Here is a 26,570-nt window from a genome sequence, read left to right as displayed (position 1 = left end):
TCCCGCTTGCTTCGGGTGTCGTCGTTTATTGCATGATAACGATTGAGTTGAGGCGTTCATGCGAGATGGCTGGCTCTGAGCAGTCCAGATCACACCTTGCCATGAAGCTATGATGATACGGTCGTTTCCGTTTACAGCCTAGACGAGCTGCTGGCTTCAATAAGGAGTCCAGCGGCATCCATATTTCCTTTGTCTTGTGCTTGCTTGTCTGGTCACCGTGTGTTATAGACTATACCCATACCCCCAGTCGCGAAGTTGACCAAAAAAGAATGTACATGCCACGATGGCGCGGGGAGAAACAGTTCGGAGGAAAGGAGGAAGAGCAGGATACCCAGGCGACTTCATGTGTTTGATGGGTGGCAGGTCGCAGGTCATATTTATTGGATTAATAAGGTTCGGACCGGGTAGCTAGAAGGGCAAGGTTTCTGGATGACTGAATGGAATGATCGGAGTCCTACTCAGGTGGAATACGCCATTTTCTCGCTCTATCTGTCACGGCCTGAGCAGCCCAACTCTCATGTGACCTTTGCCGCCTCTGTTGCCCCTGAAGTAATACGGCACAAACACCAAATCCCTTTCTACTCCCTTTTCCTCATCTTGAGCACGTCCCCCCAATTCCCATCCGCCAACGTTCCTCGTCCAACCCCTTGCCCGAAGTGCAACGTACCTCTCGCCGCCCCACTCCCTCTCTTCCTCCGCCACGGGCAGCGCCTTGTCGTCGACCACCAGGTCTTTGAAGTGATCCTCCTCCCACCCATTATCAACGTCCTCAACACAGTACACGATCGGGCCCCGTGCAAGGGTCAGGGTCCGCTGGTTGGTGCGCGGGTGCGGCGCGATAAAGCGCGGCTCGAAGCCCCCGACGGCGAGCGAAAAGGACGGGTTGGCGGCAACGTATTCGGATGACAGGACGAGGTAGCCGTTCTCGAGGGCGGCTGGGGTTTCCGGGGAGGCGGACGGGGTGAGGACGTAGGCGCCGCGGGACCAGGACGGGATGCGGAGGCGGACTGTCGTCCGTAGGGAGGTGGCCCGGGGTTGTGTGAGTGTGAACATCACGTTGCCCTCCCAGGGCCAGTTGGTCTTTTGCTCCAGGGAGATGGCACGGCCTCTTCGTGTCTTGAACTCGAGCTTCGCGGACGTGTACAGGTGGACGTTGATGTGGGAGGCTTCTTCCTCTTCGACGCGGCTACCGTCATCGCTGATTTCGTCGCTGGTCCCAAAATGCCAAATGTACCCACCAAGACTACCAAATAGCCTGCTTACATTTGGCGGACAACATGAGCACTCGAACCACTCCTCCCTACGGCTCAGGTGACCAGAGCAGCTCGCGAGGTAGTTTTCGTAGGTAAAGGCCTTCCCAGCGCGGGACATAGAACCCATGACAGTGTTGTATAGGCATAGCTCCATGACGTCCGCGTATCGCGAGTCCAGCTCGAGATAAAGTAGCCGCTCGGCCAACATCATGGCACCAATAGAGGCGCAGGTCTCGGCATAGCAACCGCCCTCATCAGGGGCCTGCGGCAGGAAGTAGTCGATGCCGAACCCCTCCCACTGGGCCATTGCCCCGATGGAGCCAGTAAGGTACATCTTTTTGGTTGTCATGTTGTCCCATAGCCTGTGAAGGGCCGCGGTCCATTCCTCGGCGTCCGCAAGCGGCTGGGTTCCGTCCTTGTGCAGGCAGACTAGGTCTGCGACGCCGGTGAGGAGGTAGGTGGCCCTCACGGCGTGGCCCTCGACAGACTCCTGCTCGAGGATCGGCTTGTGCGCCTGGCAGTACCAGTAGTCCCGGGACATGGGGTATGAGTTTGGCCTCTTGTGCTCCTCCTCGCCGCGGCGAACCATCTCCCAGTCATAGTAGTGCTGTCCATCCTGGCCGGTGGGATTCCCGCGCTCGGCGAGGAAGAACCTGGCGAGCTCGTAGGCCTTGACATCACCTGTAGTCTTGTACAGACGCAGAAGGGCGAGTTCAATCTCCGGGTGGCCGGGGTAGGCCTTTCTCTGGCCGGGACCTGGGCCGAAGTTCGCGTGCAATAGGTGGACATACTTGGTCACGACGCTGAGGAAGTCATCGGTCTTGTAATGGTCATGATGCGCTATGGCTGCCTCGATGAGATGCCCGGCATTATACCTGCGAGTCTATATAAGGAGCCGAAGTGGTATCCAGATTTAGGGATACTCACATCTCATGCATGTCCCGGATGTTGGTCCATCGTTTCCCTGGCTGGACCAGGATGTAATGTAGATTTAGGTAGCCGTCCTCCCGCTGAGCGGACCTGATCGTGTCCACGATGTGCTTCACAGCCTGATCCAGCTCGGCGTCGTATTGATGTGACAGGAAGTAGATGGCCGCTTCCATCCACTTGGCCAGATCACTGTCCCAAAACAAGTGAGGGGGGACAGGCCAGAACCTATGATCGTCATATATGGGGTGCCATTTCAGCTTGAAGCAGTCATAGCGGCCGGTGCTTTTGAGCAAGCCTAATTGGAATTGAAGAGTATTTTTGGAGATGATTTTCCTTGTTGCTGCTAGTATGGATTGACCGTTAAATGTTGTATGTGTGAAAGTGCTCTGAGGGTTTGTTTCCCTTGGCTTATTGGAGCCTCGAGGGCAAGGCTCCGTGGAAGGTAACTCTAGATCGACACGCATGATGGGATTGTTGTCTGCAAAGATGGGACAACTTCCTAGGTTGCAGGAGGAAGGGAAAAAGCAAGATCTAGACCGTGAAGATATCACTAGTATCTTGAGGACATGAGTCTGTCCGTGGCGCAGAGGAATTGAGGGAGAAACAGATAAGGCGAGACAACCGGAGTGGGGAAGATAGCCCGGCCGGAAATCCACCCCGGTTGTCACCGGGTCCGAAGTAGAGACGAGGAATCCCGGCCGTCAGAAATACGGAACTCGGGGTCCATCTGCGAGGTTGATCCACCATCTAGACTGCATTCCTATGTGGGGACATCATGGAGGCAAATGGAGGCAAACAAAGCTGACGCAGTCGAATAGCTAAGTCCATGAGACTTCAGCAACCAACATGAAGAGCAGAACTGGAATCGACAAAATGTAGTGCATTGAGCAAGAACAGTACAAGATGAGATATTCCCGGATATCCCAAGTCATCGACAGAGACCTTTCTGTTGCTGTATTGTAAACACCTATTATGGAAAACTGTAGCCTATGATATGGCCTATGCAGTGTACAAGTGCGAAGTAAAAAACAAAGGTAAAAAAAAAAAATCAAAAAAATCAAGAAATTTATTTTATTCCTGGAAGTGGTCATTATGTTGGTGGTTTGCAATAGCGCTCGGTTCTCCTGGCCCCGGGCGCTGATAAGCAGCAGCTTTCAGAAGCCGGCGCCTGATAAGAGCTCTAGCTGGCACCTGGGGCATGACTTCATAGCACCCAAGTCAAAGAGCAGGCTGCAAGGTCAGCTGTTACTGTAGCTATACCAAATTCATCCGTCAGCCTTTCCGCCTCCATTTCCATCTCTGCTCCGTTCATCCCGACAAAGATGCTCTCACACTAAATCCTCCTCGGCTCCCAGCTTCAAAGATCCGGTCTAAACACTGCTCCAACACCATGAAGCCCCTCATCGCGGCGCCCGCTCTCGGGCTGATGATCTATCGGGCATACTCCAAGAAATCATTGACGACCGGTGGTCTCATTGCAGCGACCCTCACAGGCATCGCCCACGCGGTGCACCCATGGAACCTGCCATTCGCCCTTCTCTGTGTCTTTTTCCTTGCCGGAACCCGAGTCACTCACGTAAGGAGTACCCAGGACTTTCTCGCCAGCCGACGACAAGAGCTGACTTATGCGCCTCCAGGTCAAAGAAGATGTCAAGGCCAAGCTGACCATGGCCTCGAAAGGCAGTTCTGGTGGTGAAGGGCCTCGAAATCACATTCAAGGTCAACATATCTGCTCCACGCAAGCTGTCTATAGCAGTGGCTGACCTTGTGCCCCCCTTGCAGTCCTCGCGAACTCGGCCGTCGCCTCTATCCTCTCTATCCTCCACGCCTACCAGCTCCGACAACGCACAGCGTCTGTTACCCAACATCAAGCGATCCCCGACGGCTCGTTCTGCTTCGCTTGGGGCGGCGATATCCTCGTGGTTGGGATCATCGCCAACTACGCCGCCGTCGCCGCCGACACCTTCTCGTCAGAGCTCGGTATACTCGCCAAGGGACCGCCACGACTCATCACGTCGCCTACCTTTCGCAAGGTGCCACCGGGCACAAATGGTGGTGTCACACTTACAGGACTTGGCGCGGGACTCCTGGGGAGCATGATAATCGTCGTTACGTCCATGCTATTCGTGCCCTTCTGCAACGAGGCAACAGCGGGCAAGCTCGGCGGCGGCCAGCCGTGGACTCCCTCACAAAGGAACACCCTAATGTTCGCTCTGACACTCTGGGGTGCACTCGGCAGTGTGCTTGATTCCTTCCTCGGAGCAATTTTCCAGCGCAGCGTGAGAGACGTCCGGAGCGGGAAGATTGTCGAAGGCGAGGGCGGCCAGCGTGTGCTCGTCTCTTCTCCAGCCCGCAAGTCGGAGCACAACCTCAAGCGGGCAGAGATCAAGGCCGCCATTCTCAGTGGCGAAGGCAAGCGCGCAGTGGAGAAGACTGGTGGCTCGGCAGTGGATGAAACCGAGGGCGTGGACAAGTACGATGCCAAGGACAAGCACCGGAAGTCAAGCTTTGGTGATGAGAGGCCCTCCAGAGTGATCGAGTCTGGATGGGATATTCTTGACAACAACGATGTCAACTTCCTGATGGCGTTCACTATGTCGCTGGGCTCGATGATTATCGCGTCTTGGTATTGGGGCGAGCCATTAGGGGATATCCTCAAGCTCTGATCTACAACCTATCTATCGAGACTACTGCGTGCTGGCTGGGGGGACGGCAAGGGAACGGTGGTGACAAAGCATTGTTGCGAGGTACTGATGATGTGTGTTGAGTGTTGGTGAAGCCATGTACCGCAATGCAACGGGCTCAGCAGAGAAGATAGTCTCAACGCCATAACGATGCCACCTCCTATGCGATAGCATGTTGACACGGTTATGTGGGATCACTAAGCAAGTTCCATGATGGTCTGCGCAGTCGGATGCAGAGGTAGCATACCAGTAAGACTTTATAAAAGAGATCTAATACGTTTGAACTTCCTGAGGAAATGATTCTGAGCACTCGTGCTGGTAATGATGCTGTACAGCACTAGGTTTCGGGAACCTGTGCACAGGGGTCTGACAGTTCCATCCCATCGGAGAGCAAGCACCCCTGCAACCGCTGCTGCAGCTGTAATCCTTGCACAACGGCCCCACGCCAACAACGCGTCTAAGACGCGTTTTAATTGATTCTCGGTCTGCATGTTCTTGACGAAAAGACGAACGGACGACTGAACAACTCACTGCGCAAAGGCAACCTGCTGTAATATCACTGTCCTCTACTCTCTCGTTATTAGACTACATTTTCCTCTACATAGCCTAGAAGCGACAGCCATGAATCTCAGTCCAAGCAAACGGCGCAAGCATAAGGACATCGCCGGCGCCATGTTCACTGGCCGCGGCGTTGCTCCTCTGTCGTCTGCGGCGCCCTCGTCATCGCCAGCCTTTGGCACGCCTGTGCACCCCGTCAGACCTTTCAGCATCTCGACAGGCAAACAAGCCCCCATATTGCCGATTCTCCTCCCGGCTGCAACTTTAAGACCTCTCGCCTTCCGGACCTTCACCAAGAAACACTCCCTCACCCTAACGTCTTCCGCATTGCAGGAGCTGGCAAGCTTTATTGGCCGACATTGCGGTTCAGGATGGCGGGAAGAGGGCCTGGCTGAGAAGGTGCTAGAAGAGGCCGCACGATCATGGAAGAACAGGAACGGAGGCGTCATCGTTGACGCAGCCAATCCTGAGTTGAAGGAGATACTTAAGACGCTGGAGGGAAACATGAGCGGTGGACGAGTCGTCACTGGTGCAAGGGGCCTCAGCCGGCAAAACAGCTTGCTCTTGGATGCGCAACAGGAGGATGGCGATGTGTCCAACGCAAGACTGGGCCTCAGGCCAACGATGGCGCTGACGAGGGAGGAGAGCCAGACAAGTTTCGGCATGTCGGCGTTGGAGGTTGACCAGGAGCAAGATGATGATACAAATGACCCGCGGAAGTGGTTGAAAGTCATCAATGCGCTAGAGCAGCCACGGTACATCTACAATGTGGAGAAAAAGCATTTCGAGAGGTGAGTACTTGGTATACAAACACCAGGATTCAAACATATGCTGACGATTGTGGAATCAGGGAAACGAAAAAGCCATCTCTCATGCCACCAGCTGCTCATAAGACAACCGTGTTTCGAAACCGCTTCAATGTCATTCACCAACGTCTACTCCGCAACGAGTCCTTCCAAACATCCGCTGTCTCTGCCGCCCGTACCAAAAAAGGTGACTCTAGCGCATCGGCCTTTCACAAAATCACCCCTATAGCAAACCTACTTGGTCGCCACGGTAGTCAACACATGCTTCTAGGCATGCTTACCGTCCTACCCACCGGGAATCTCGCCGTCAGTGATCTCACCGGCTCAATCAAGCTCGATCTCCGTCAAGCAGTCGCCATCCCGGAAGATTCGTCGTGGTTCACACCCGGCATGATCGTCCTAATCGACGGTGTTTATGAGGAAGACGAAGATGCTTCAGTCGGAAGCAAGGTTGGCTTGAGTGGGAGTTCTGGCGTTGGAGGCGTCGTGGGGGGGCGCTTCCAGGGCTTCTTGATAGGTCAGCCACCGTGCGAGAAGCGGCGCGTAACTCTTGGTGTAAGCGGGCCAGACAGCGATACTATCGGCGGCGGCTTCGGGTGGATCGACTTCTTGGGCGTGGGCAGCGAGCGGGCCACGGGTTCTCGCATGCGAAGAGTGCAGCAGAGACTGCTCCGGAGGCCACTGACTGAGGACGACCCTGACAGGGGAAGAGGAAGAATCGTGGTCCTGGGGGAGATGAATCTCGATCAGCCACGCACGCTACAAGCCGTGAAAAAGATACTATCAGGCTACGCCAATGAGCCTGAGGGAGAAACACCGCTTTGTTTTGTGTTCACGGGAAATTTTACACAACATGCGGTCATGGCGAGAGGTGGCAGTGGAGGCAGCGTGGAGTACAAGGAATATTTCGACTCCTTAGCAGCTGTTTTGGCAGAGTTTCCCATGCTCCTGACATCTGCTACGTTTGTGTTTGTGCCAGGAGACAACGACGGCTGGGCTTCAGCTTTCTCGGCGGGTGCGGCTACGCCACTGCCTAGGAAATCGGTTCCGGACTTGTTCACGAGCAGGATAAGGAGGACGTTTGCGAGTGCAAACAGCGAGGCCGGGAAGGGAGGGCAAGAGAGCACTGGCGAGGCGGTCTTCACATCAAACCCGAGTCGGCTGAGTTTATTTGGGCCATGCCACGAGATAGTCCTCTTCAGAGACGACATCTCGGCCAGGATGAGGAGGTCAGCCGTTCGTCTGAAGCGGCCCCGGAGTGCAGAGAACGACAACGCGTCACCCGACGGCGAGGACATGGACATGTCGGGCGCCAACGATGAGCTAGAGAACGGCGAAGGCGAGCCTGTCCCTGAGGAGATGGACGTGGACCCCTCGACGCCGCGGAAGAAAACAAAGCATTCGGAACCTGAGGTCCCCTACGACACCCTCGCTGCCCGCAAGCTGGTCAAGACTGTCCTGGACCAAGGCTACCTCGCACCGTTCCGCCAGTCGGTCCGCCCTGTGCACTGGGACTACGCGGGCTCAATGCATCTATATCCTTTGCCCACGGCTATGATCCTCGTGGACACTACAGCGCCGGCTTTCTGCGTCACGTACGAAGGCTGCCATGTTGTAAATCCAGGAGCACTGCTTGTCACCGGAAGGAGAGGCATGGCGAGATGGGTCGAGTACGAGATTGGGAAGACGGGGAACGTCAAAGAGGTCTTGTTTTAGAGATTTTGGCCGGGAACATTCAGAGAGAATTTGTCTCGAGCATGGTATAGAGCGCAAAGGCTTTACGATTAATGATGCATTGGCCATATATCTATGGTCCTACCTACTGGGCACGCCGGATATATCTACATGCTATTTGATACTGGGCGAAGCAACGCCAGTCTCAATCGCGAACGACGTCACACTATAGCATAGCACGTTACTGAGGTTCTGAGCCGCAAGTATCGTCATTCTCACAGTGAAGCTTTGTCTGAGAGTGAAGGCGATATATCCTCCACGGGCCTAAGTCAAGCTGAACCACTCTTTCATGACGCTTCGACTTTCAATAACCTCCAAGAGATGCAGAACTAAGAACAATTTCGTGCAGACTGGGTGCAGATCTAGCAATGGGAGTGCGCCTATCGACGCTCTTTGCTTTTGGCAATGGCGCTGAACTATGATCCAGTGTGAGACTGAAGCACATGCGAATGTGGGCATGGCATTCGAGAGTCAATCTCTACGTCAGTAATCTCACGGTCAATCTATATGCACAATGACACACCGTCTTGAGGAGCTATTGCTGCAAGTAAGGGAAAAGCGGTCGAACCCACGTGATGGGGCCTCTACTGCGAGGTCAGGTCTCAGACGGGAGGATCATGAGACCACAAACAATATGACGGAACAAACCGGTCAAGGTTTGCTCAAATTGGCCTCATGTGTGTTATACTTTTTCCCACGCCTGTGAGAGACATTCCCTTGCACAACCCGCATGCAGGAAGCATGGCCTAATAAGAGGCCATGCATTGCAGATGGTACGTTGCTCTCGTAGCCGCAATCTTTCTTGACGTCTTCCACACCGCCACCCTCATCTCCCGCGACGCGAAATATAACAGTGTCTCGGATTTATCAGAGCTTTGACGCGATCTGACTTGGGACGCGAGCACATCGGTCGGCGCTTGGAGGAGGGCCAACAACAGCAGCAGCAGCAGCAGCGTTGTGGTCATGGTAAGCCTCGTATGCACGATATAGAGACCTGCTGAGCCGTTGCACACTGGAGAAAATCATCTGAGCGACGCCGCATTAGTCTGCACCACGAGAGAAATGGACGGTTCTGCTCGGACGAAATATATTATCGTTCGGAAACTCTTGCCCAACGTTCCACGCTGGGGCTTTCGCGGTCTTCATCAAAGCAAAATGCAGCACGCTCGGGCACAGCATCTCGTGAACAAAATGCTGGCGCCCGCCGGGTGCGGTTGCTCAAGAGTGGGTTGTCTCCACTTGGGGGCCTCTTATATGCCCAAAGGGGAAAGAAAGGCATTACGGCTCATGCGGTGTAAGGTGTCACGCGTGGGACCCGTGTTCCACTGTCTGTGGAAAGCAAAATGCTACCCCCCCCTTGTCGTTTGAGCCGTGCCGAACAGTACAAATTTGCTAGCAGTATCAGCAACTCATAAATATCCTCATCATTTCATCAAAACAATATATCGCGCATTATCATCAACCTTACTTTATATATATATTCAGAAAGCTCTAAAATTGTAGAATTAATTTCAATTAATTATATTCCAATTGAAGGTGTACGCGGTGTGTTTATGAGGAATATTATTGTGTTGCTGATGTTACTAGCAAATTTTCACTGTTTGGCACGGCTCAAAACGACAAGGGGGGGGTAGCATTTTGCTTTCCACAGACAGCAGTGCCCCCACCCCCTTTGCTGCCGGTGATGATCGGGCCCGAGCGGGCTGGCCCCGGATCGCCGTGCCCGGCTGCCGTGCCCTCACGGCACGACGTAAAGGGCTACTCTTGTCGAGAATTCTAGGCTTGAGGAATAATGGTGCCCGCGGAGTCTTATTGTACTTGAGCCGGCGGTGAATAGATGCAACAAAACGAAGTCAAGTGTAAGTACCGCTTACTGAAGTCATTGCGTTGTGCTCATTATGCTGTGCGTGCTGTGCGACTTATCTCAGACTGCACGGCCTGCCTACCCGCATGTGGGAGATGAGCCAGGATGATAGCATGCTGTGGGTTCGTCCCGTCATGTATCTGCATACACGTTTCTTCCGTATTCAGAGAGCCTGCTAATAATCTCGAGCAGGCTTTTCCAAGTTGCTTGTGCCACCTGTGGCTGGCTACGACGGGTGGTTGGGAGAGAGAGAATGCATGTGTGATTTTTGCTTTTGGGTGTCTGGGTACATCCATCCTTGACCTTGACGAGCAACGCAACTTGGAAAGGCTCACTGAGGGTCTCCCCGCCACCGACGCTGACACATCGCCGACACGGCCCAGCAACCCGGGCCGGCTGGGCTTGATACAAACAAATGAGATTGTCTCTAGCGGGGCATATGATCTTCAGCCAGGCATTGCCATGTTTGATGATGCTTATACAGTAGCACGGGAAGTGGGAGGGTTGCATCGTAGCGGTGGATGAGCTGGAAGGATCAACAACCTTACACTTGTTCTTTGTTCAGCCGTCCAAGGCTGATATCAGATCTGCCAACGCATGATTCTCCTAACCACATTGAGCTTTCCAGCGGGCGTCTATGAAGATGTCAACACTGATGCGGGCATCTGGCCTGCAGAGCTCGGCACTCGAATGTCAAGCAAGCTTGGCCTTGCTGGAAATGGGTGTGCACGCTGCATGCACAGGCTCATCTGATTGGCTTCACGGCGACTCAAGGGCTCAAGGGCTGCGTTGGTGCTGACCAGCCGTCCCTGACCTTGCACAAGCTTCTTTAGACGTCACCTCACCGCAGCGGCTCACCTCACGCATTATTTCGTTCCATCTTTTCTGCTCTCTTCCCTTTTCAGGTCTCAATACAGGAGCTGGAGCCGGTAGAGCGCGAAGCAGGCTGCATGAGGGAAATTGGCCGCTGTCTCGGTCTGCTCATACCTCGTTGCCTGGGCACGGCACCCTCGTACTCGTACTCTCAAGCGACAGAAGCCCATTGGCCAAGGAAATTTCTCTCTGGAATCATATGCATGTGTGATTACACTGCATTAGACCCGCCAAGTACTGCAGAAAACACGCCGACATGCATGCCATATCTTGGTTCTGGAGAGACTCGCAGAATGCGACCCACCCCCTCGCCTCCGCGCTGATGCCAGAGGCTGAGAGGCTGGGTCTACGAAACTCACCCACCAAGTAAGCAGCTTAGGTCTTCAGCTGTTGGGATGGCTTCAAACCTTGTGGTAGACCTAGTCGGTGAAATGTAATAACAGGCCATCTAGGCCCCATCATCATCACTTTGGGGCTGACGGCTGACAATCGTCGGGCCACTTTCCCAGGGCGATGGCAGACACTAAGCAGCCAACTTGAAACTGGAGATGAGCTGCTCCGACATTTCTTTCTTCCTGAGACCTCCACAATTCCTCTCTCGCGCCTCGGCTGCCTTGGCTGCGGGCGTCAACGACCGGAGGCTTCGCCCACATGACGAGCGAGACCACCCTAAATTCCGTTGCCTGGCGCTGCCGCTTTCAACCCCGGCATTCTTCTTCTCGTCTTCTTCCGCAGTGCCCGCCGGATACAATCACAAGTGTGCTTGTTGGCCCACCTGTTCGACATCATGGCTTGAGCTCAAGCCACCCACTGGCGATGCTCTTCCAATCAATGCTTGTGCCGTGCCAACGCTGAACACCCGCGTGAACTGTGCCTCACACAAAACACGGCCTCGGCCTAACGGTCCCGATATACCGGCCTTCAAGGTTGTCTAAGCCCCACACTCAAGTCGTCTCTGGGTTTGCTTCTCCTCAGAGGCCTGAGACGAACGCACCTGTGCTTACTCCCAAGGCTGTCACTTACTTCTCATCCCAATTTGGCAGGGTTCTCCGAAGCGGTAGGTAAGACTCTCTTATGCCGTTGTTATTAAAGTTCCGTATTAGGGTATTGCAGATCATGCTTCTATATGCTGATCAATGAGCGTCAAATTTAATTCTGGCACAGTGGCTTTTGGTAACAACGGGTACCGGCAGATCGCTTGCCATTTAGAGTTGAGCAGCTCACAACGACTCTGCGAGAGGGGTTTGCAACACACGTGTAAGGACAACTCTAGAACGCCAGGGATATCCGGTAAACATTATCTGACAGCTGTCTGCAAACTTCCCTGCCCATCCGTGAAGTCGAGACGGGAGGTTTTCACCCGCCCAAGGCTCCCGAGGTTCCCAAGGCTCCAAAGCTCCATGGACTACGGCAGTTCGCATACTGATACTGCTTGCCTGGACCGACCTGACCAACGGCGCCCATGATGATGAGCACCCTCTCATCTCAGCCTCAAATCTCACCCTGCATACTATGCATGCCCTGAGGATATCGGCTAACTTTTCCTGGGAACCTGGAGACTAAGGTCCCGCAGGGGTATACACCTGAGGACCGCCACATGGCAAGGCACGTTAGACGAAATGGGCAACCCATGTGTTGTGCAGCTGAGCGCTCGTGTCTGCCTGTCTGCTTAAAGATGTCGACTCGCACTTTCTGAACTGCGCACAATATGTGGTCTCTCCGCCGGTATTCTTCGGTATTCGCTCTCTCCTTGTTGTCAAAGTTCGATCCTTGTCTGCGAACGTGTCTGTCGTGGCTGGGCACGTCCACCCTATCATGATGCATTTTCTATACGCTATACCACTCTTAGGCTCCTTGCAGCTCGCATGTGCTGCTACTGTCGAAGTCTACTGGGAGATCACGTGGGTTACGGCCGCACCAGACGGATACTCGAGGCCGGTGATAGGTGTCAACGGGCAATGGCCATGCCCTGTGCTGGAGGCCAATGTCGGCGACACAGTCATTGTCCACGTGGACAACAAGTTGGGGAATGAGACAACAGGTCTTCACTTCCATGGTATCAACCAAAAGGGTACTCCGGAGATGGACGGCCCCTCCGCTACAACACAATGTTCTATCCCTCCCGGCTCATCGGCGACCTATCAGTGGTTGGTATGTATTCTTTGCAAAATATTAAGGCGGCTGGATGAGATGAGACTAACTATCTCTCAACCAGGCTGATGCACCAGGCACGTATTGGTATCACTCCCATCAAATGGGCCAGTATCCCGATGGACTCAGGGGGCCATTGGTTATCCACGATCCTGAGGACCCATACAAGGGCAAGGTCGACGAGGAAGTCATTCTTACTTGTACTGATTGGTAAGACACGAAGCCTAGAAGGAAAGTCAAAAGTCAATTGCTAAAACAAAATGTGTCTGTAAAGGTACCACTCCCAGACTATTCCTCTTGTGCAGGCTATGCTTCAACCAAGCAACACTGAATTTCGACCTCCGCTGCCAGACAGTATCCTCGTCAACGAAGGAGGAAGCACTCAAATCAAATTCGACAAAGGAAAAACCTACCGGCTCAGGGTGTTAAACTTCTCCGCCTTTGGCGCCTGTTTCTTCCACTTCCAGAATCACACCATGCAGGTGATCATGCAAGATGGGTCGTACATAACCGAAGCCGAGGCTTCTCAGATATATCTGGCTCCTGGCCAGCGACATGACGTCCTGCTCTCGTCTAAGGACAGCTGCAACTACCCATTCCTCGTTGCTCTGGATGTTAATCCAGACTTCCGTGCCCCAGTACTCGGCTTCCCCTATAACAAAACGGGATACCTTGTGGGGAACCCATCCGAGAACAGCACCTCTGTAGATGTTGTTGATGTGTGGAACCCTGTCGACACAACTCTCTTCACCAACCCCGCTGGGGAAGGACCCCTCAGCCCGGTCGGAACGACCATAACGCTCGAGGTAAAGTTCTGCTTCGACAACAACAGCATCCCGCGCTCATGCTTCAACGGCCACCCATACGTGCCCCAGAAAGTACCGACGCTATACTCCGCTGCCACCACTGGCGATGACAACTCCAACCCAGTCGTGTATGGTGGTGTCAACCCATACATCGCCCCAGAAGGCCAGGTGATCGAGATTGTCGTCAACAACCTCGACCCCGGGTCACACCCCTTCCACCTCCACGGTCACCAGTTCCAGCTCCTGGCAGCGCCGGGCCCCAACGCGGGCGTGTTCTCCGGAGACACTTCCAGCTTCCCCGCCCAGCCGGCGTACAAAGACGGCGTCATCATCAACAGCAACTCTTATGCGGTGATACGCTTCAAAGCCGACAACCCGGGCACCTGGCTTTTCCACTGCCACAACGAGTGGCACGTGGAGATGGGGCTGACCTCGACCATAATAGAGGCGCCCAACGAGCTCCAGGGCTTGCAGTTCCCGCAGGATCATATTGACCTCTGCAAGACCCAGGGGATCCCGTACCAGGGTAACGCGGCTGGCAACACCGTAAACTATACCGACACAACGGGGATGTTATTTGTGAACCCTCCTACTTATACCGGGTGAGTCTTGCGGGCTTTTGTCTTTTTTTTTTAACCTTTGGAATCTGCCTTGCGGCATGACGTTGTGACGTTGTGACGTGTGATTGACTGACTTTGAAACAGGGCTCTGTATGAACCAACCGCTGTCCCCAGGCCTCGTTCTCGTATTGTCCGCACCAAGTTGTGATTACTGGGTGCGATTGAACGTTAGCATGTTTTTCGCTACGCATCTGATTTTATTGCATGCATCGGTTCATCCTTTTATGAGGCAAGGACACTGTATAGTTGAGGGGGGGGGGGGCTGGGCTGAAAGGATCAACTCAACCGGGGGAGCGTAATCATACCTGATCATAGAGGCTGTAAATTTGAGTGCTCTGGAAGCAAGATAGATATATGAGTAGTAATGAATGGCTTATATCCCTCCTTGGCTTTACGAGATAATTGTGGCGTTTTCCACGTATGTTACAAGGGGATGTAAAGAAGAATGGCGAACAGATCTGAGTGCATGTATTTGCTCAAAATGTGTCGCAGTCTCCCGAGGCGTGATTGCTGATACCTCGCCATATTCGGTGAGGGTAATAATTTGCGCGTGATCTCAGGAGATCGCTTCTATGCTGGTGGATGGAGGCTGCGATGATGGCTGCACATGGCGCAGGTAGAGGAGAAAGGACGTCGTTGTATATACAGTCATGAGGGGAGGGCGTCGGAGTCCCCACGCATGTCCTAGAGTTCAATCAGAGCCTGGGGAGCCATCATAGTCGATGGTAACCATCGCACAAGGCCAGCCTAAGCAAACTTCAGCTCCGAGGAGTGTGTGACCCAGGTCAGCCTATCCATTGGAGCGATGGGCGGGCGCCCGACCTGTCATCGCTGCACTCTTACTGGTGCCTGCCATGGTTTCAACATATGTCCGTCTCGGGTAACCTAAGATCTCTGTGTGCGGCTGGATTTGAGGTGTAAGCTCAGCGTAATCGATAAGCTACCAATCCAGTGTAATGGTTCGATCGTGAGAAGTTGAGTAGTCTCTAGCATGCGGGGGAGGCGAGGAGGCGCATTAACACACAGCCCGCGGAGAGGATTCCTACCCTTGCCTTGATTCTGGGAATCAACGGCCGCCTAGTGTGGGGTGTGTAGAGTTATCAATTCTTCTATTCTGAGCAAGTCCGATCATTGTCACTATGGCATGAGAGGAAGACAGCTCTGACGACACAGCACATGCTCCTCGATCAAGGAAAGGGCGCTGCGCGCCGATAGGCCTATCGGCATGTGCAGCGCGATGGGCCAGGGCTGATCCGATGAAAGCATACTGATGCGAGCAAGGCACGTTCACTTCCGAGATGACTGGCAGTGCAGGGTGAGGTCTTCTAGAACGCCTTTCCGTACTACCGGGATGACTGCTGTGAGAGCCAGGGCTGCGTAAGGCGCGCGTCGGATGAGACACATACTGATGAAGAGAGTCGATCTCATGCGGACGGCTGCATAGACTTGGGCTGAGAGACTTTCCCAGGTTGACCTTGCTAATAGAATTTGATCTTATTGCATTGGAGCCGCACCGAATACCCAACTTGAGGCATAGGATCGTGAGGTTCTCAGACAGACAAAGGGCATCATGTTTGCAGCAGAGCATGGACCTGTAATTTTTGAAGCGCCCCACAGTAGACACTCATTCAGCCTTCCGAAACGATGTTCGAGCTCGAGCTGCTGGCGAAAAGACTCAGATCGTCTATATTCCTTCTCTTGAGATCCTGCATCACTCGATGGTATTTGAACTTGTGGGTTAAATTCATGCGTCCTGCCACACTTGTCCTATCCGTTGCGAGATTATAAGAGACAGAAGAGACATGTGAAAGGATTGGGCTAGTCTTCTGGAAGCCACCGAGGTTGTCCCCCAGCCCGTCGCAACGTCTAGCCCAGAGGCAAGATGCTGCGGCCGTCCGCAAATCCCCACGCACCAGTACATGTGATGCGCCTGGCCGCTGTCAGTCCAACCCCGCGCTGTGGACTGGACAGCGCTCACGACAGACTTTGATAGGAACATATCATGAGAGAGCTAGTAGACCGGTGAAGAAGTTGTGTAGGAAGGATTTATGTGGCCCTCGGGGCACTGGCTATGTGTAGTCTCCACAAAATGGTGAAGGGCAGTAGACCGACTGGCATCCCTTCACCGAAAGCCTCATCGTCCGCCGGAAAATCGATTACACGCGAGAGAAAGGGAACGTCCTACCCAAGCTCCAGGAGGCCTTCCTCGCAATCGCGCAAGTCAGATGCTGCGGACATGCAAGCGGCCCTGAGGTCGCCCAGTGATGGAGGCCAAGGACCCGGTTCATCTTCAATACAGACAAGATCCTTCCGACCAAGGGTCCTTGGGCCGATGGGTTCGAAGGGCAAAAATGCTCAATGGCGTATTTTCCTGATGCTTAGCGATAGTGGTCTGACGAAAACCTATCCGAGTGTGGCAGTACTTAGCATGAGACCTGTATGGAGTGGGAACGGACGTCCGAGAGCAACGTTGCAGGATCAAGCTGCACTCACTGCCATGACTCTGTCCAGAGCAAACGAAACCAAGCGCTCCCGCAGCCCAGCACATCGTATCAGACGATGACGGAGCAAAGGCACGCAGTGCGGCTTTGGCTCTTGGACTGGATTGAAACAAACGGCCGTCCTGATATGGAATGACGCGATGGCGCTGCTTGTTTCTATTCTGAGCATGGAGCCGGTGATATTTTTTGCGTAAGCCGGGCTTCCCCCTATGAGACGAGATGGGGAGTGGACACCGGGTTCGGCGCGTGAAACCAGTGGTAAGCTATGACAACGGGAGCGGGCTAGTTCGACTTGTGGTCGGCGGGAGGTTTCCGCTTGCGCGCATGGTCGGATCAAGCGTCCCGAGAAACCAGGGGAAGCACCAGAGGTTCTAACAGTAGTCAACGTGCCAAAGAGCGGTCGAGGATTTGGCGATCCAAATCATCGGGCATATCGGCGCTATTCCCTGGCCCATGATAAGGAAGAGATGCCAATAGTGTGGCCAGAGCATGCCGATCTGTGCAGAACACCACCAGTGTGTTGTCGTATTCCGCGACGAGAGCCGAGGGATAACACCAGAAATGGGCACTCCTGAGGCCTGAGCCACAGGCCAGGAGAGGCCAAGGCGGAAATATTATTAGGCACTGCTTTATCAGCCATTCGCCCAGTCACCCAGTCAACCAGCCAACCGGCCAGATAGAGATTCAACTGCGGGAAGCGCATGGTGGAGGTTGCACCGCTGAAGAAGCTGCCTGAGAGGCCGGTCATACGGCAGGCCCGAGTTACTACGCAAGACAATCAATCAGCGCGCTGTAGGCCAGTGACACGCGACCGAAGAGGGGCAGAGAAGCAATAGAATGGCCATGATGAGCCATCGACTTTTGCCGCTTCGGCCGATCGGCCCAGAAATGGGTGTCGATGGGCGTGGGCGCGGGCGCTTTCGCGGGCGTGGGCATGGGCGTAGCCGTTGGCGGTAATCCTGCTTTGGGACCAAAATGCCAGTGCGGCTGGCGGCCGGCGCCCACGGATCCGAATCCTTGGGTCAACACACTCGTTCTTGTGCTACTGAAAGTAGCCTGCCGCCTAGTCCAGCAGCAAGTGTCGCCAACCGTTGTTTTGGTAGACGGTCGGACGGGGGCGGCGGTCGTTTCTGCGGGCGGTGAGGCGCTGTTCGGTACGAGGAGGAGAAAAGAGAAACACGACTAGGGGAGTTGGGCTTGTTTCGTTTCACACACCCGTGGGGTGACGTGACGGGCGTCGTTGAGAGGATGCGAGTAGACTAGATGGACAACAGTACGTACCGTGTGCGGTAGGTACAGGGCCCATGTACCTGACCACCCGCCTGGCTGTGCAGCGGTTCCTGCTGCTGCTGTTGCGGTGCAGGCGGCCCAGGCCCAGGCATCACAGGCGGGTCAGAACATAATATTCTGTGGGTAGCATTGCTGTGCCCGGCACCCGGATAGGGACCAGGGGATCAAGGGATCAATTGAGTGCGAGAGGTCGCCGTACCAATCCTCTTGGGTGTAGATATCATAGGGAATCCCACCGTGTGTGGTACAAGCAGACACAGACAACAATCTGACAATTCCCCTTCCCTTCCCCTTCCCTTCCCCACCCAGCAGCCCCCCCTCCCCCCCACTCGCCTTCCCGCCGTCCACCCCTGATCCCCCCAACCTCTTGGCCCGTGCCATCCTCGGCCGATGTCCCGCTGAGGCTGAGAGGGCGTGGCGGGCTCCCCTACTCCCTTATGTAAGCCGGACCGGACTTGGCCTGACGACACACGCCCACGCCCAAGCCACATTCAACTCCCAACACCACCACCGCAAACATCGTCTGCCAGGCACCACCTCCAGTCTCATTGCACAATGGGACACAGTAAGCTGATTGCTGCCGTGCCGACGGCCTGGCCTCCTGTCATCTGCATTTTTTGGGTGTTGGTGACAGCGGCTCAAGATGGTGGTGCCTCGCCTCGCCTCGCATGCCCACCACATATGGGATGATTGGGGATGTCCGGACGTCCGGTCCCTGGTCCCAGGTCCCAAGGTCACAGCACCGACCCACCAGTGTCTTGACAGCAGCCAGACTAGGGAGTCTACCGAGATTTCTCGACATTGGCTACGCCAGGTTTCTGGGTTCCTTCTGTGGTCCCAGCTCCCAACCTATCTGCCCAGTTTCGCCCAGCCCATCACTTGCCCCATGAGGTCAGCCCCCTTCGCTGCCCCGTGCCTCGCACTCAATCTCCCATGCTATGCCCGCCCTGTAGTCCATTGTTTCACATCGCTCTCATGCCCTCGTCCTTGTACCCTGGATTGTCGTGGCACTGACATGCTAGGGCAGGACCGCCTCGGTTTCAGCGCTTCGACGCTGCTCACTGCTCCCGCTTGGTTGCTATGCGACGACCACCACATCGTGGCTCAGGCTCAGGCTTCCTCCTCACACGGACATTCCGAGCTTGCTCAGAATTTCCTAGCTTGGAGGAACCCGTTACATGGGTGTGGCAGTTCAGCCTGTTCAAACCAGAGCCCAAACCCGAGCCGCTGTCTGGACACCAGGCCCAATCATGGCCGCCTTCTGCCTGTGCCATATGCCCAGTTTGGGAAAACAGGTACCTGGCTGTCCATCATCAACTTCGGTCACCGACAACCCGTTGCCGCCGGACAGAGCTAGTCACTCGGTGCCAAGGGGGAAGGCCCCAAGGGGGGGTGTAGTTACACACTTGACCTCACGGCCCACGCCCCCGTGATGGATGCTCAGGATAGATCGGATCATCGATGCCGCATGGAAGCTGTCGCATCGTATCTTGTCACTGGGCCGTGTTGCAGAACCGTATATATGCTCGAGGATGGCCCTCCCCTGGCTTCAGTTCTCGCAACGAACCAACAGAGCAAAGCTCCAACCCATGTCAACACGTTTTCACCATGGCTGACAAGCTGGCATTTCTCCTCTTTGGAGACCAGTCAACTGATACCCATGGCTTCCTGGCAGAATTCTTTCGCCAGCGCGAACGAGGCATTCTGGCCAACGCATTCCTCGAGCAAGTCTGGCACGCATTGAGGAAGGAGATCGAGGGCCTGCCTAGGGTGGAGAGATCCAAGTTGCCCAAGTTTCTCAGTATCCAGAACCTCAATGAGAGATATCATGCGCAAGGCTTGAAGCACCCTGGAGTCGACGGAGCCCTACTATGTATTTCTCAGTTGGCTCATTATATCGAGTACGTGCCACACAGGTAGTAGACACACAAAGCGTCTTGAAGCTAATTGGATTATAGCCATGCGGAAAAGCATCATGAAGATATCGTTCACCATGACAACACCTACTTCCTCGGTCTCTGCTCAGGCATGTTTGCTGCAGCTGCCATCAACTCCACACCAACCCTCTCAACTCTTGTCCCCGTTGCTGTCCAAGTTGTCTTGATGGCTTTCCGCACGGGCAGACATGTTGCTGCCTTGGCTGAACGACTATGCCCGCCGGTCGAGCATTCTGAGAGCTGGACCTATATCTTCCCCGGCATCAAGGAAGAGGTGGCCCAGTCAAAAATTGATGAGTTCCACCAGTCCAACGTGAGTTACTTTTTCGTATCATGCAATATAGTCCCGACACTGACACCTCGGAAAGCACATTCCAATTCCTAGTCAAGCCTACATTAGCGCTGTCTCGGTTAGCAACATCGCAATCTCTGGCCCGCCAAGCACGTTGAGGGCGCTCATCGAGTCACACTGTCTGCCGGCAAAGGCGACATCGATACCAGTCTACGGACCCTACCATGCAGCACATCTTCACTCATCAGTCGACATTGCGAGGATTCTGCGGCTAGAAGACCCAGCAGTCAAGGATGTGTTTCACAAGACAAAGCCGAGATCGCCCATCATTTCTTGCAGCACTGGCAAGCCGTTGGCCGAATCCGATACATTCCCGCTTCTTCAGGCAGTTGTTCATGAAATTCTTAATGATACCCTGGTTTTCAGCAAAGTCCTCGATGGATGTCTTGAGACGGCTAAGAGTTTCAACGGCAAGACAGTCCTCATCATGCCGTTTGGCCCAACACAGAACGCCGGCACCTTGGCCAGCCTCCTAAAGTCGACAACCAAGCACGAAATCGTTCTTCGAAACCCGCCACAAATCTCGAGAGAGAGCATCAACTCGTCGATCGGAAACCATGGATCCTCTGGAAGGGGTAAGCTGGCCATAGTTGGAATGGCTGGACGGTTCCCTGATGCCGCAAGCCACGAAAAGCTATGGGAGCTCCTTGAAAAGGGGCTGGATGTCCATCGCGTCGTTCCTGCGGACCGTTTCCCCGTCGCCACCCACGTTGACCCAACGGGGAAGGCTATCAACACCAGCCACACACCGTACGGATGCTGGATCGAGAAGCCTGGTCACTTCGACCCGCGATTCTTCAACATGTCTCCCCGGGAGGCGTTCCAGACAGATCCTATGCAGAGAATGGCGCTGACAACCGCCTACGAGGCTCTGGAGATGTCTGGATATGTGCCAAACAGGACACCCTCCACGAGGTTGGACCGAATCGGTACTTTCTACGGTCAGACCTCGGACGACTGGCGTGAGATCAACGCTGCTCAAGAAGTCGACACCTACTTTATCACTGGTGGTGTTCGAGCCTTTGGACCCGGTAGAATCAACTACCATTTCGGTTTCAGTGGGCCCAGTCTCAATATCGACACTGCATGCTCATCGAGCGCTGCTGCTATGAACGTAGCCTGTTCTTCACTTTGGGCACGCGACTGCGACACCGCCATTGTGGGTGGTCTTTCTTGCATGACCAACTCCGACATTTTTGCCGGCTTGAGTCGAGGACAATTCCTCTCCAAGAAGGGCCCATGCGCTACCTTCGATAATGAGGCAGATGGTTATTGCAGAGGTGATGGCTGCGCCTCGGTTGTTGTCAAGCGCTTAGAGGATGCCGAAGCGGATCAAGATCGTATCCTTGCCGTCATTCTCGGCACTGCGACCAATCACTCGGCCGATGCTATTTCCATCACGCACCCGCACGGCCCTACTCAGTCGATTCTGTCATCCGCCATCCTTGATCAAGCCGGAGTCGACCCCATCGATGTCGATTACGTCGAAATGCATGGCACTGGTACCCAGGCTGGGGACGGAACGGAGATGCTGTCTGTCACGAATGTGTTTGCTCCACCTGCTCGGAAGCGACCTGCAGATCGACCTCTGTATCTTGGCGCGGTAAAGGCGAATGTAGGGCACGGCGAGGCCGCGTCCGGAGTGACTGCCCTTTGCAAAGTCCTCATGATGTTCCAAAAGAACGCCATTCCGCCACACGTTGGTATCAAGGGTGAAATCAACAAGGGCTTCCCCAAGGACCTCTCCGATCGTAACGTTAACGTTGCGTTCCATACCACCCCCTTCAAGAGACGGGACGGCAAGCCCAGAAGGGTCTTTATCAACAACTTCAGCGCAGCTGGTGGAAACACTGGCTTGCTTTTGGAAGACGCTCCAAAGCTGAACCCAGCAACAGAGGATCCCAGGAGCCATCACGTTGTGACGGTCACTGCAAAGTCCAAGGCCGCCATGATTCGCAATGCTGAAAGGCTTGTCGCCTGGATGCAGGAGCACCCGAACACTCCTCTATCTCACGTTGCTTATAGCACAACTGCTCGCAAGATTCAACACTATTGGCGGATGAACGTGGCCGTGTCTGATCTGTCCGAGGCCCAAAGTGCTATCAACAATAGGCTAAAGGAGCAATTCTCCCCTGTCAACACACAACAGCCCAAGGTTGCTTTCTTGTTCACTGGCCAGGGGTCTCACTATGCTGGCCTAGGCAAGGAATTTTACGCGCACTACTCTGTCTTCCGTCAAAACATAGACGAGTTTGATCAGATCGCACGCGTGCACGGCTTCCCCTCATTCATGCCGTTGATTGATGGAAGTGAGCAGGACATGACGAAGCTGTCCCCAGTTGTTATTCAACTCGGACTATGCTCATTCGAGATGGCTCTAGCCAGGCTGTGGGCATCATGGGGAGTCGAGCCTAGTGTTGTGCTTGGACACAGCCTTGGCGAGTACGCTGCGCTCAATATCGCTGGCGTTCTGTCTGCTAGCGACACAATCTACCTTGTCGGTGCTCGTGCTCGTCTCCTCACCGAGAAGTGTACCGCTTATACACATGCCATGCTTGCCATTCAAGGCGCTGTTGACACCGTCAAGGAGGCGCTTGGCGAGAAAGGAAAGTGTGTCACGGTGGCATGCATCAACGGCCCGCGGGAGACTGTCCTAGGCGGTGAAGCCGCACAGATGACTGAGATCTCCTATCAGTTGAGTGCTGCTGGCTTCAAGTGCACTCAATTGAACGTGCCGTACGCCTTCCACTCTGCACAGGTTGATTCAATTCTCCACGATTTTGAGACTTTGGCTCAGTCAGTCACCTTCCACGCCCCTAAGGTTCCCATCATCTCGCCTCTTCTGGGTAAAATAGTCGAGTCTGAGCCCATTGACGCCACATATCTTCGAAATCACGCCCGGGATGCTGTCAACTTCTTGGGTGGCCTGGTTCACGGGCAACAGTCTGGAGTGATTGATGAGCAGACAGTTTGGCTAGAGGTTGGACCTCACCCTGTCTGTGCAAACATGGTCAAAGCTGCTTTTGGGGTGGCAACGATTGCGGTTGCAACCCTGCGTCGCAACGAAACTGCCTACAAGACTCTCAGCTCTTCACTCTGCACGCTGCACTCGGCTGGCTTGAACATGGACTGGAACGAGTTTCACCTTGACTTCCACTCATCGGTGCGCATTCTGGATCTGCCCAGCTACTCGTTCGATGAGAAGAACTACTGGCTGCAGTACACTGGCGACTGGTCTCTCACCAAGAACCGTGGTGCTCTGACTGCCGGCCCCGCTACAGTTGAGCCTGCCAAGCCGAAGCTGTCTACAAGTTCGGTTCATCAAATTCTCAGTGAAGAGGTCAAGGGTGACATTGTCACCATGGAGACTGAATCCAACCTTTCTCGAGATGATTTGCGTCTTGTTGTTACCGGCCACTTGGTCAACGGCGCGCCTCTGTGCCCATCATCTCTCTACGGTGACATGGCCATGACTGTCTGCGACTATGCTTACAAGTTGGCTCGGCCAGACGCGGAGAAGATGAGCTGCAACGTTGCTCACATGGAAGTTCCCAAGAGTCTCATCTTTGACGAGACCCTTGAGAAGCATGTCCTTCGTGTCAAGGCTACAGCTAATGTAGCCGCTGGCTATGCTGATCTTGTCTTCTCCACCGGAGAAGGAGCAAAGAAGACTGATCACGCGATTTGCAAGGTCATCTACGGACGTGCTGAGGAGTGGGCCAATGAGTTCGAGCGTGCTGATTACCTCATTAAAGGCCGCATCGAATCGCTCAAGGCAGCTGAGAAGGTTGGCCAGGCGTCCAAGATTGGGCGAGGCCTCGCTTACAAGCTCTTCGCGGCTCTTGTCGACTATGACCGCCGCTATAGAGGCATGGAAGAGGTTATCCTCGATAGCGATACTTGCGAAGCCACAGCCAAGGTCGTCTTCCAAACATCTGAAAAAGAGGGCTCCTACAACTTCAGTCCCTTCTGGATTGACAGCCTGTGTCACATCTCTGGTTTCATCATCAATGGCACTGATGCCGTTGACTCTAGGGAACAAGTCTTCATTTCCCACGGCTGGGGCTCAATGAGATTCATTGAAACCCCAGTGGCTGGCAAGGAGTATCGCACATACATCCGAATGCAGCCTGTGAAGGGCACCAAGATGATGGCAGGTGACTCGTACGTCTTCGATGGTGAGAGACTGATCGGCATCACTGGCGATATCCGCTTCCAAGCCATCCCTCGCAAGGTCCTCAACATAGTTTTGCCACCCCGTGGGGCCGCGGCCATTGGCGCTCGATCTGCTCCCGTCGCTAAGCCGGCTGCCAGGCCCGTTCCAGTCAAGGAGAAGAAGATGCTTACCCCATCCAACATTTCCCAAGTCAATAAGAAGCTAGCATCCGTCGTCTCTCAGGTGATGGACATCTTGGCGAAGGAGGTTGGTGTCAGCCATGACGAGCTCGCTGACAACATCGCTTTTGCTGACCTGGGTGTCGACTCTCTGATGGGTCTGACCGTGTCTGGTCGTATTCGTGAGGAGTTGGACCTGGACATTGACTCCCACGTGTTTGTGGAACATTCGTCGATCGGCAGCTTCAAGACTTATCTCCAGCAATTCGAGAGGTCTGGTTCCACAGAGATCCACTCATCTGGGGACTCTGCTGATTCCAGCTCCGAGACTGAGACGCCCGAGCTGATGGACTCTGATTCCGATGTGACCACACCTGACGACGAGTCAGAGAGCACCGAAGTCAAACCCGAGACTATTTCCAAGGGCGGCAATGGCAATGCTAGTCTGCGGTCAGCCATCCGGGAGACAATCTCTTCGGAAATGGGTGTTGAGGTTGAGGAGATCATCGCAGCCCCTGACTTGGCAAACCTCGGCATGGACTCTCTGATGAGCCTTTCTATTCTCGGAACGCTGAGAGAAAGGACTGGTCTCGACATTCCATCAGATCTGTTCGTCGCCAACCCCTCTCTCAAAGATGTTGAGCGCTCTCTAGGAATCAGTGAGGCACCAAAGAAGCCGGTTGCCCCAAAGCCTGCTGTGAAGCAGGTCAAGTTTGAGGCCCCGCAGCCGTCTATGTCCCCTAAGTCTTTGCCCCCTTCAATGGTCACCGCCACCATCCCCAAGCCGCCTCGTCCTTCGCGCATTGTTGACGATTTCCCAAACCGCAAGGCGTCCTCTGTGCTATTGCAAGGAAGCCACCGCACTGCCACAAAACACCTCTTCATGGTACCGGATGGTAGCGGGAGTGCAACATCGTACACCGAAATCTCAAATGTCTCACCAAGTTGGGCTGTTTGGGGCCTGTTCTCTCCATTCATGAAGACCCCCGAAGAGTATCATTGTGGTGTTTACGGGATGGCGACCAAATTCATCGAGGAGATGAAGCGTCGGCAGCCTTCAGGCCCCTACAACCTTGCAGGATGGTCAGCAGGAGGTGTGATCGCTTACGAAATCGTTGTGCAGCTGACACAGGCCGGTGAGCGCGTCGACAACCTTGTCATCATCGATGCGCCTTGCCCCGTCACCATCGAGCCACTCCCGGCGGGCTTGCATGCCTGGTTTGCCAGCATTGGTCTTCTCGGCGATGGTGATGAGAAAAAGATCCCCTCATGGCTGCTTCCGCATTTCGCGGCGTCGGTCACCGCCTTGAGCAACTACACCGCGGAGCCAATCCCTAAAGACAGATGCCCCAACGTCATGGCGATCTGGTGCGAGGATGGAGTCTGCCACTTGCCTTCAGACCCAAGACCTGACCCATACCCAACCGGACATGCCTTGTTCTTGCTAGACAACAGGTCAGATTTTGGACCAAATCGGTGGGATGAGTACCTTGATGTAAACAAGATGACCATGAGGCATATGCCTGGGAACCACTTCTCGATGATGCATGGTGATCTGGTGAGTAACATATGCTCCTATTTCTTTGATCCGCAACAGAATGCTAATGTACCTCACAGGCCAAGCAACTAGGCTCGTTCCTCAGGGAAGCTCTCCTGTAGAGTCGTCATGCCATCATTACATCAAATGTATATGTAGACCGTCGGGAAGACAGCGCAAACTCACTGCGAACAAAGCGTTTTCCAACACTGGAGACGCAGACGATTGGCACCACAGAGCCCAACCAATCACGTTCCTTTTTTTGTTATTTGTCTGTATTTTGTCTAGCACAGCGATAAGGATGGGGGAACTTGGTCTTGTTACATTTCCGTATAGATG

The 26,570-nt window shown here is 54.3% G+C and overlaps 5 protein-coding genes across 5 annotated transcripts; 4 read left to right on the top strand and 1 right to left on the bottom strand.

The window, feature by feature from the left end:
• Positions 1-492: 492 nt before the first annotated feature.
• J7T55_013595 (uncharacterized protein) lies at positions 493-2,647 on the bottom strand (the record flags this gene model as incomplete). Its single annotated transcript, XM_053141405.1, has 3 exons — positions 493-2,128; positions 2,181-2,478; positions 2,644-2,647. The coding sequence occupies 3 exons, from the start codon at positions 2,645-2,647 to the stop codon at positions 493-495; spliced, it is 1,938 nt and encodes a 645-aa protein (XP_052995934.1).
• Positions 2,648-3,086: 439 nt separating this feature from the next.
• On the top strand, positions 3,087-4,849 carry J7T55_013594 (duf92 domain protein; the record flags this gene model as incomplete). Its single annotated transcript, XM_053141404.1, has 5 exons — positions 3,087-3,142; positions 3,296-3,420; positions 3,539-3,759; positions 3,821-3,902; positions 3,966-4,849. The coding sequence occupies 5 exons, from the start codon at positions 3,087-3,089 to the stop codon at positions 4,847-4,849; spliced, it is 1,368 nt and encodes a 455-aa protein (XP_052995933.1).
• Positions 4,850-5,488: 639 nt separating this feature from the next.
• J7T55_013593 (dna polymerase epsilon subunit b) lies at positions 5,489-7,947 on the top strand (the record flags this gene model as incomplete). The annotated part of the gene is made up of 2 exons (XM_053141403.1): positions 5,489-6,216; positions 6,276-7,947. 2 exons carry the CDS (start codon positions 5,489-5,491, stop codon positions 7,945-7,947), a joined length of 2,400 nt encoding a protein of 799 aa, XP_052995932.1.
• A 4,570-nt stretch (positions 7,948-12,517) lies between these two features.
• On the top strand, positions 12,518-14,427 carry J7T55_013592 (iron transport multicopper oxidase FET3; the record flags this gene model as incomplete). The annotated part of the gene is made up of 4 exons (XM_053141401.1): positions 12,518-12,853; positions 12,918-13,063; positions 13,128-14,261; positions 14,364-14,427. The coding sequence occupies 4 exons, from the start codon at positions 12,518-12,520 to the stop codon at positions 14,425-14,427; spliced, it is 1,680 nt and encodes a 559-aa protein (XP_052995931.1).
• A 5,251-nt stretch (positions 14,428-19,678) lies between these two features.
• J7T55_013591 (polyketide synthase 28) lies at positions 19,679-26,353 on the top strand (the record flags this gene model as incomplete). Its single annotated transcript, XM_053141400.1, has 4 exons — positions 19,679-19,971; positions 20,029-20,320; positions 20,376-26,252; positions 26,312-26,353. The coding sequence occupies 4 exons, from the start codon at positions 19,679-19,681 to the stop codon at positions 26,351-26,353; spliced, it is 6,504 nt and encodes a 2,167-aa protein (XP_052995930.1).
• Positions 26,354-26,570: the final 217 nt, after the last annotated feature.

The sequence above is a fragment of the Diaporthe amygdali genome (genome assembly GCF_026229845.1).
Source record: "Diaporthe amygdali strain CAA958 chromosome Unknown NODE_8_length_1307975_cov_65_857355, whole genome shotgun sequence".
NCBI lineage: Eukaryota > Fungi > Ascomycota > Sordariomycetes > Diaporthales > Diaporthaceae > Diaporthe > Diaporthe amygdali.
The sequence above is the reverse complement of the archived record's forward strand: the minus strand, read 5'-3'. Positions and strand labels throughout refer to the sequence as shown.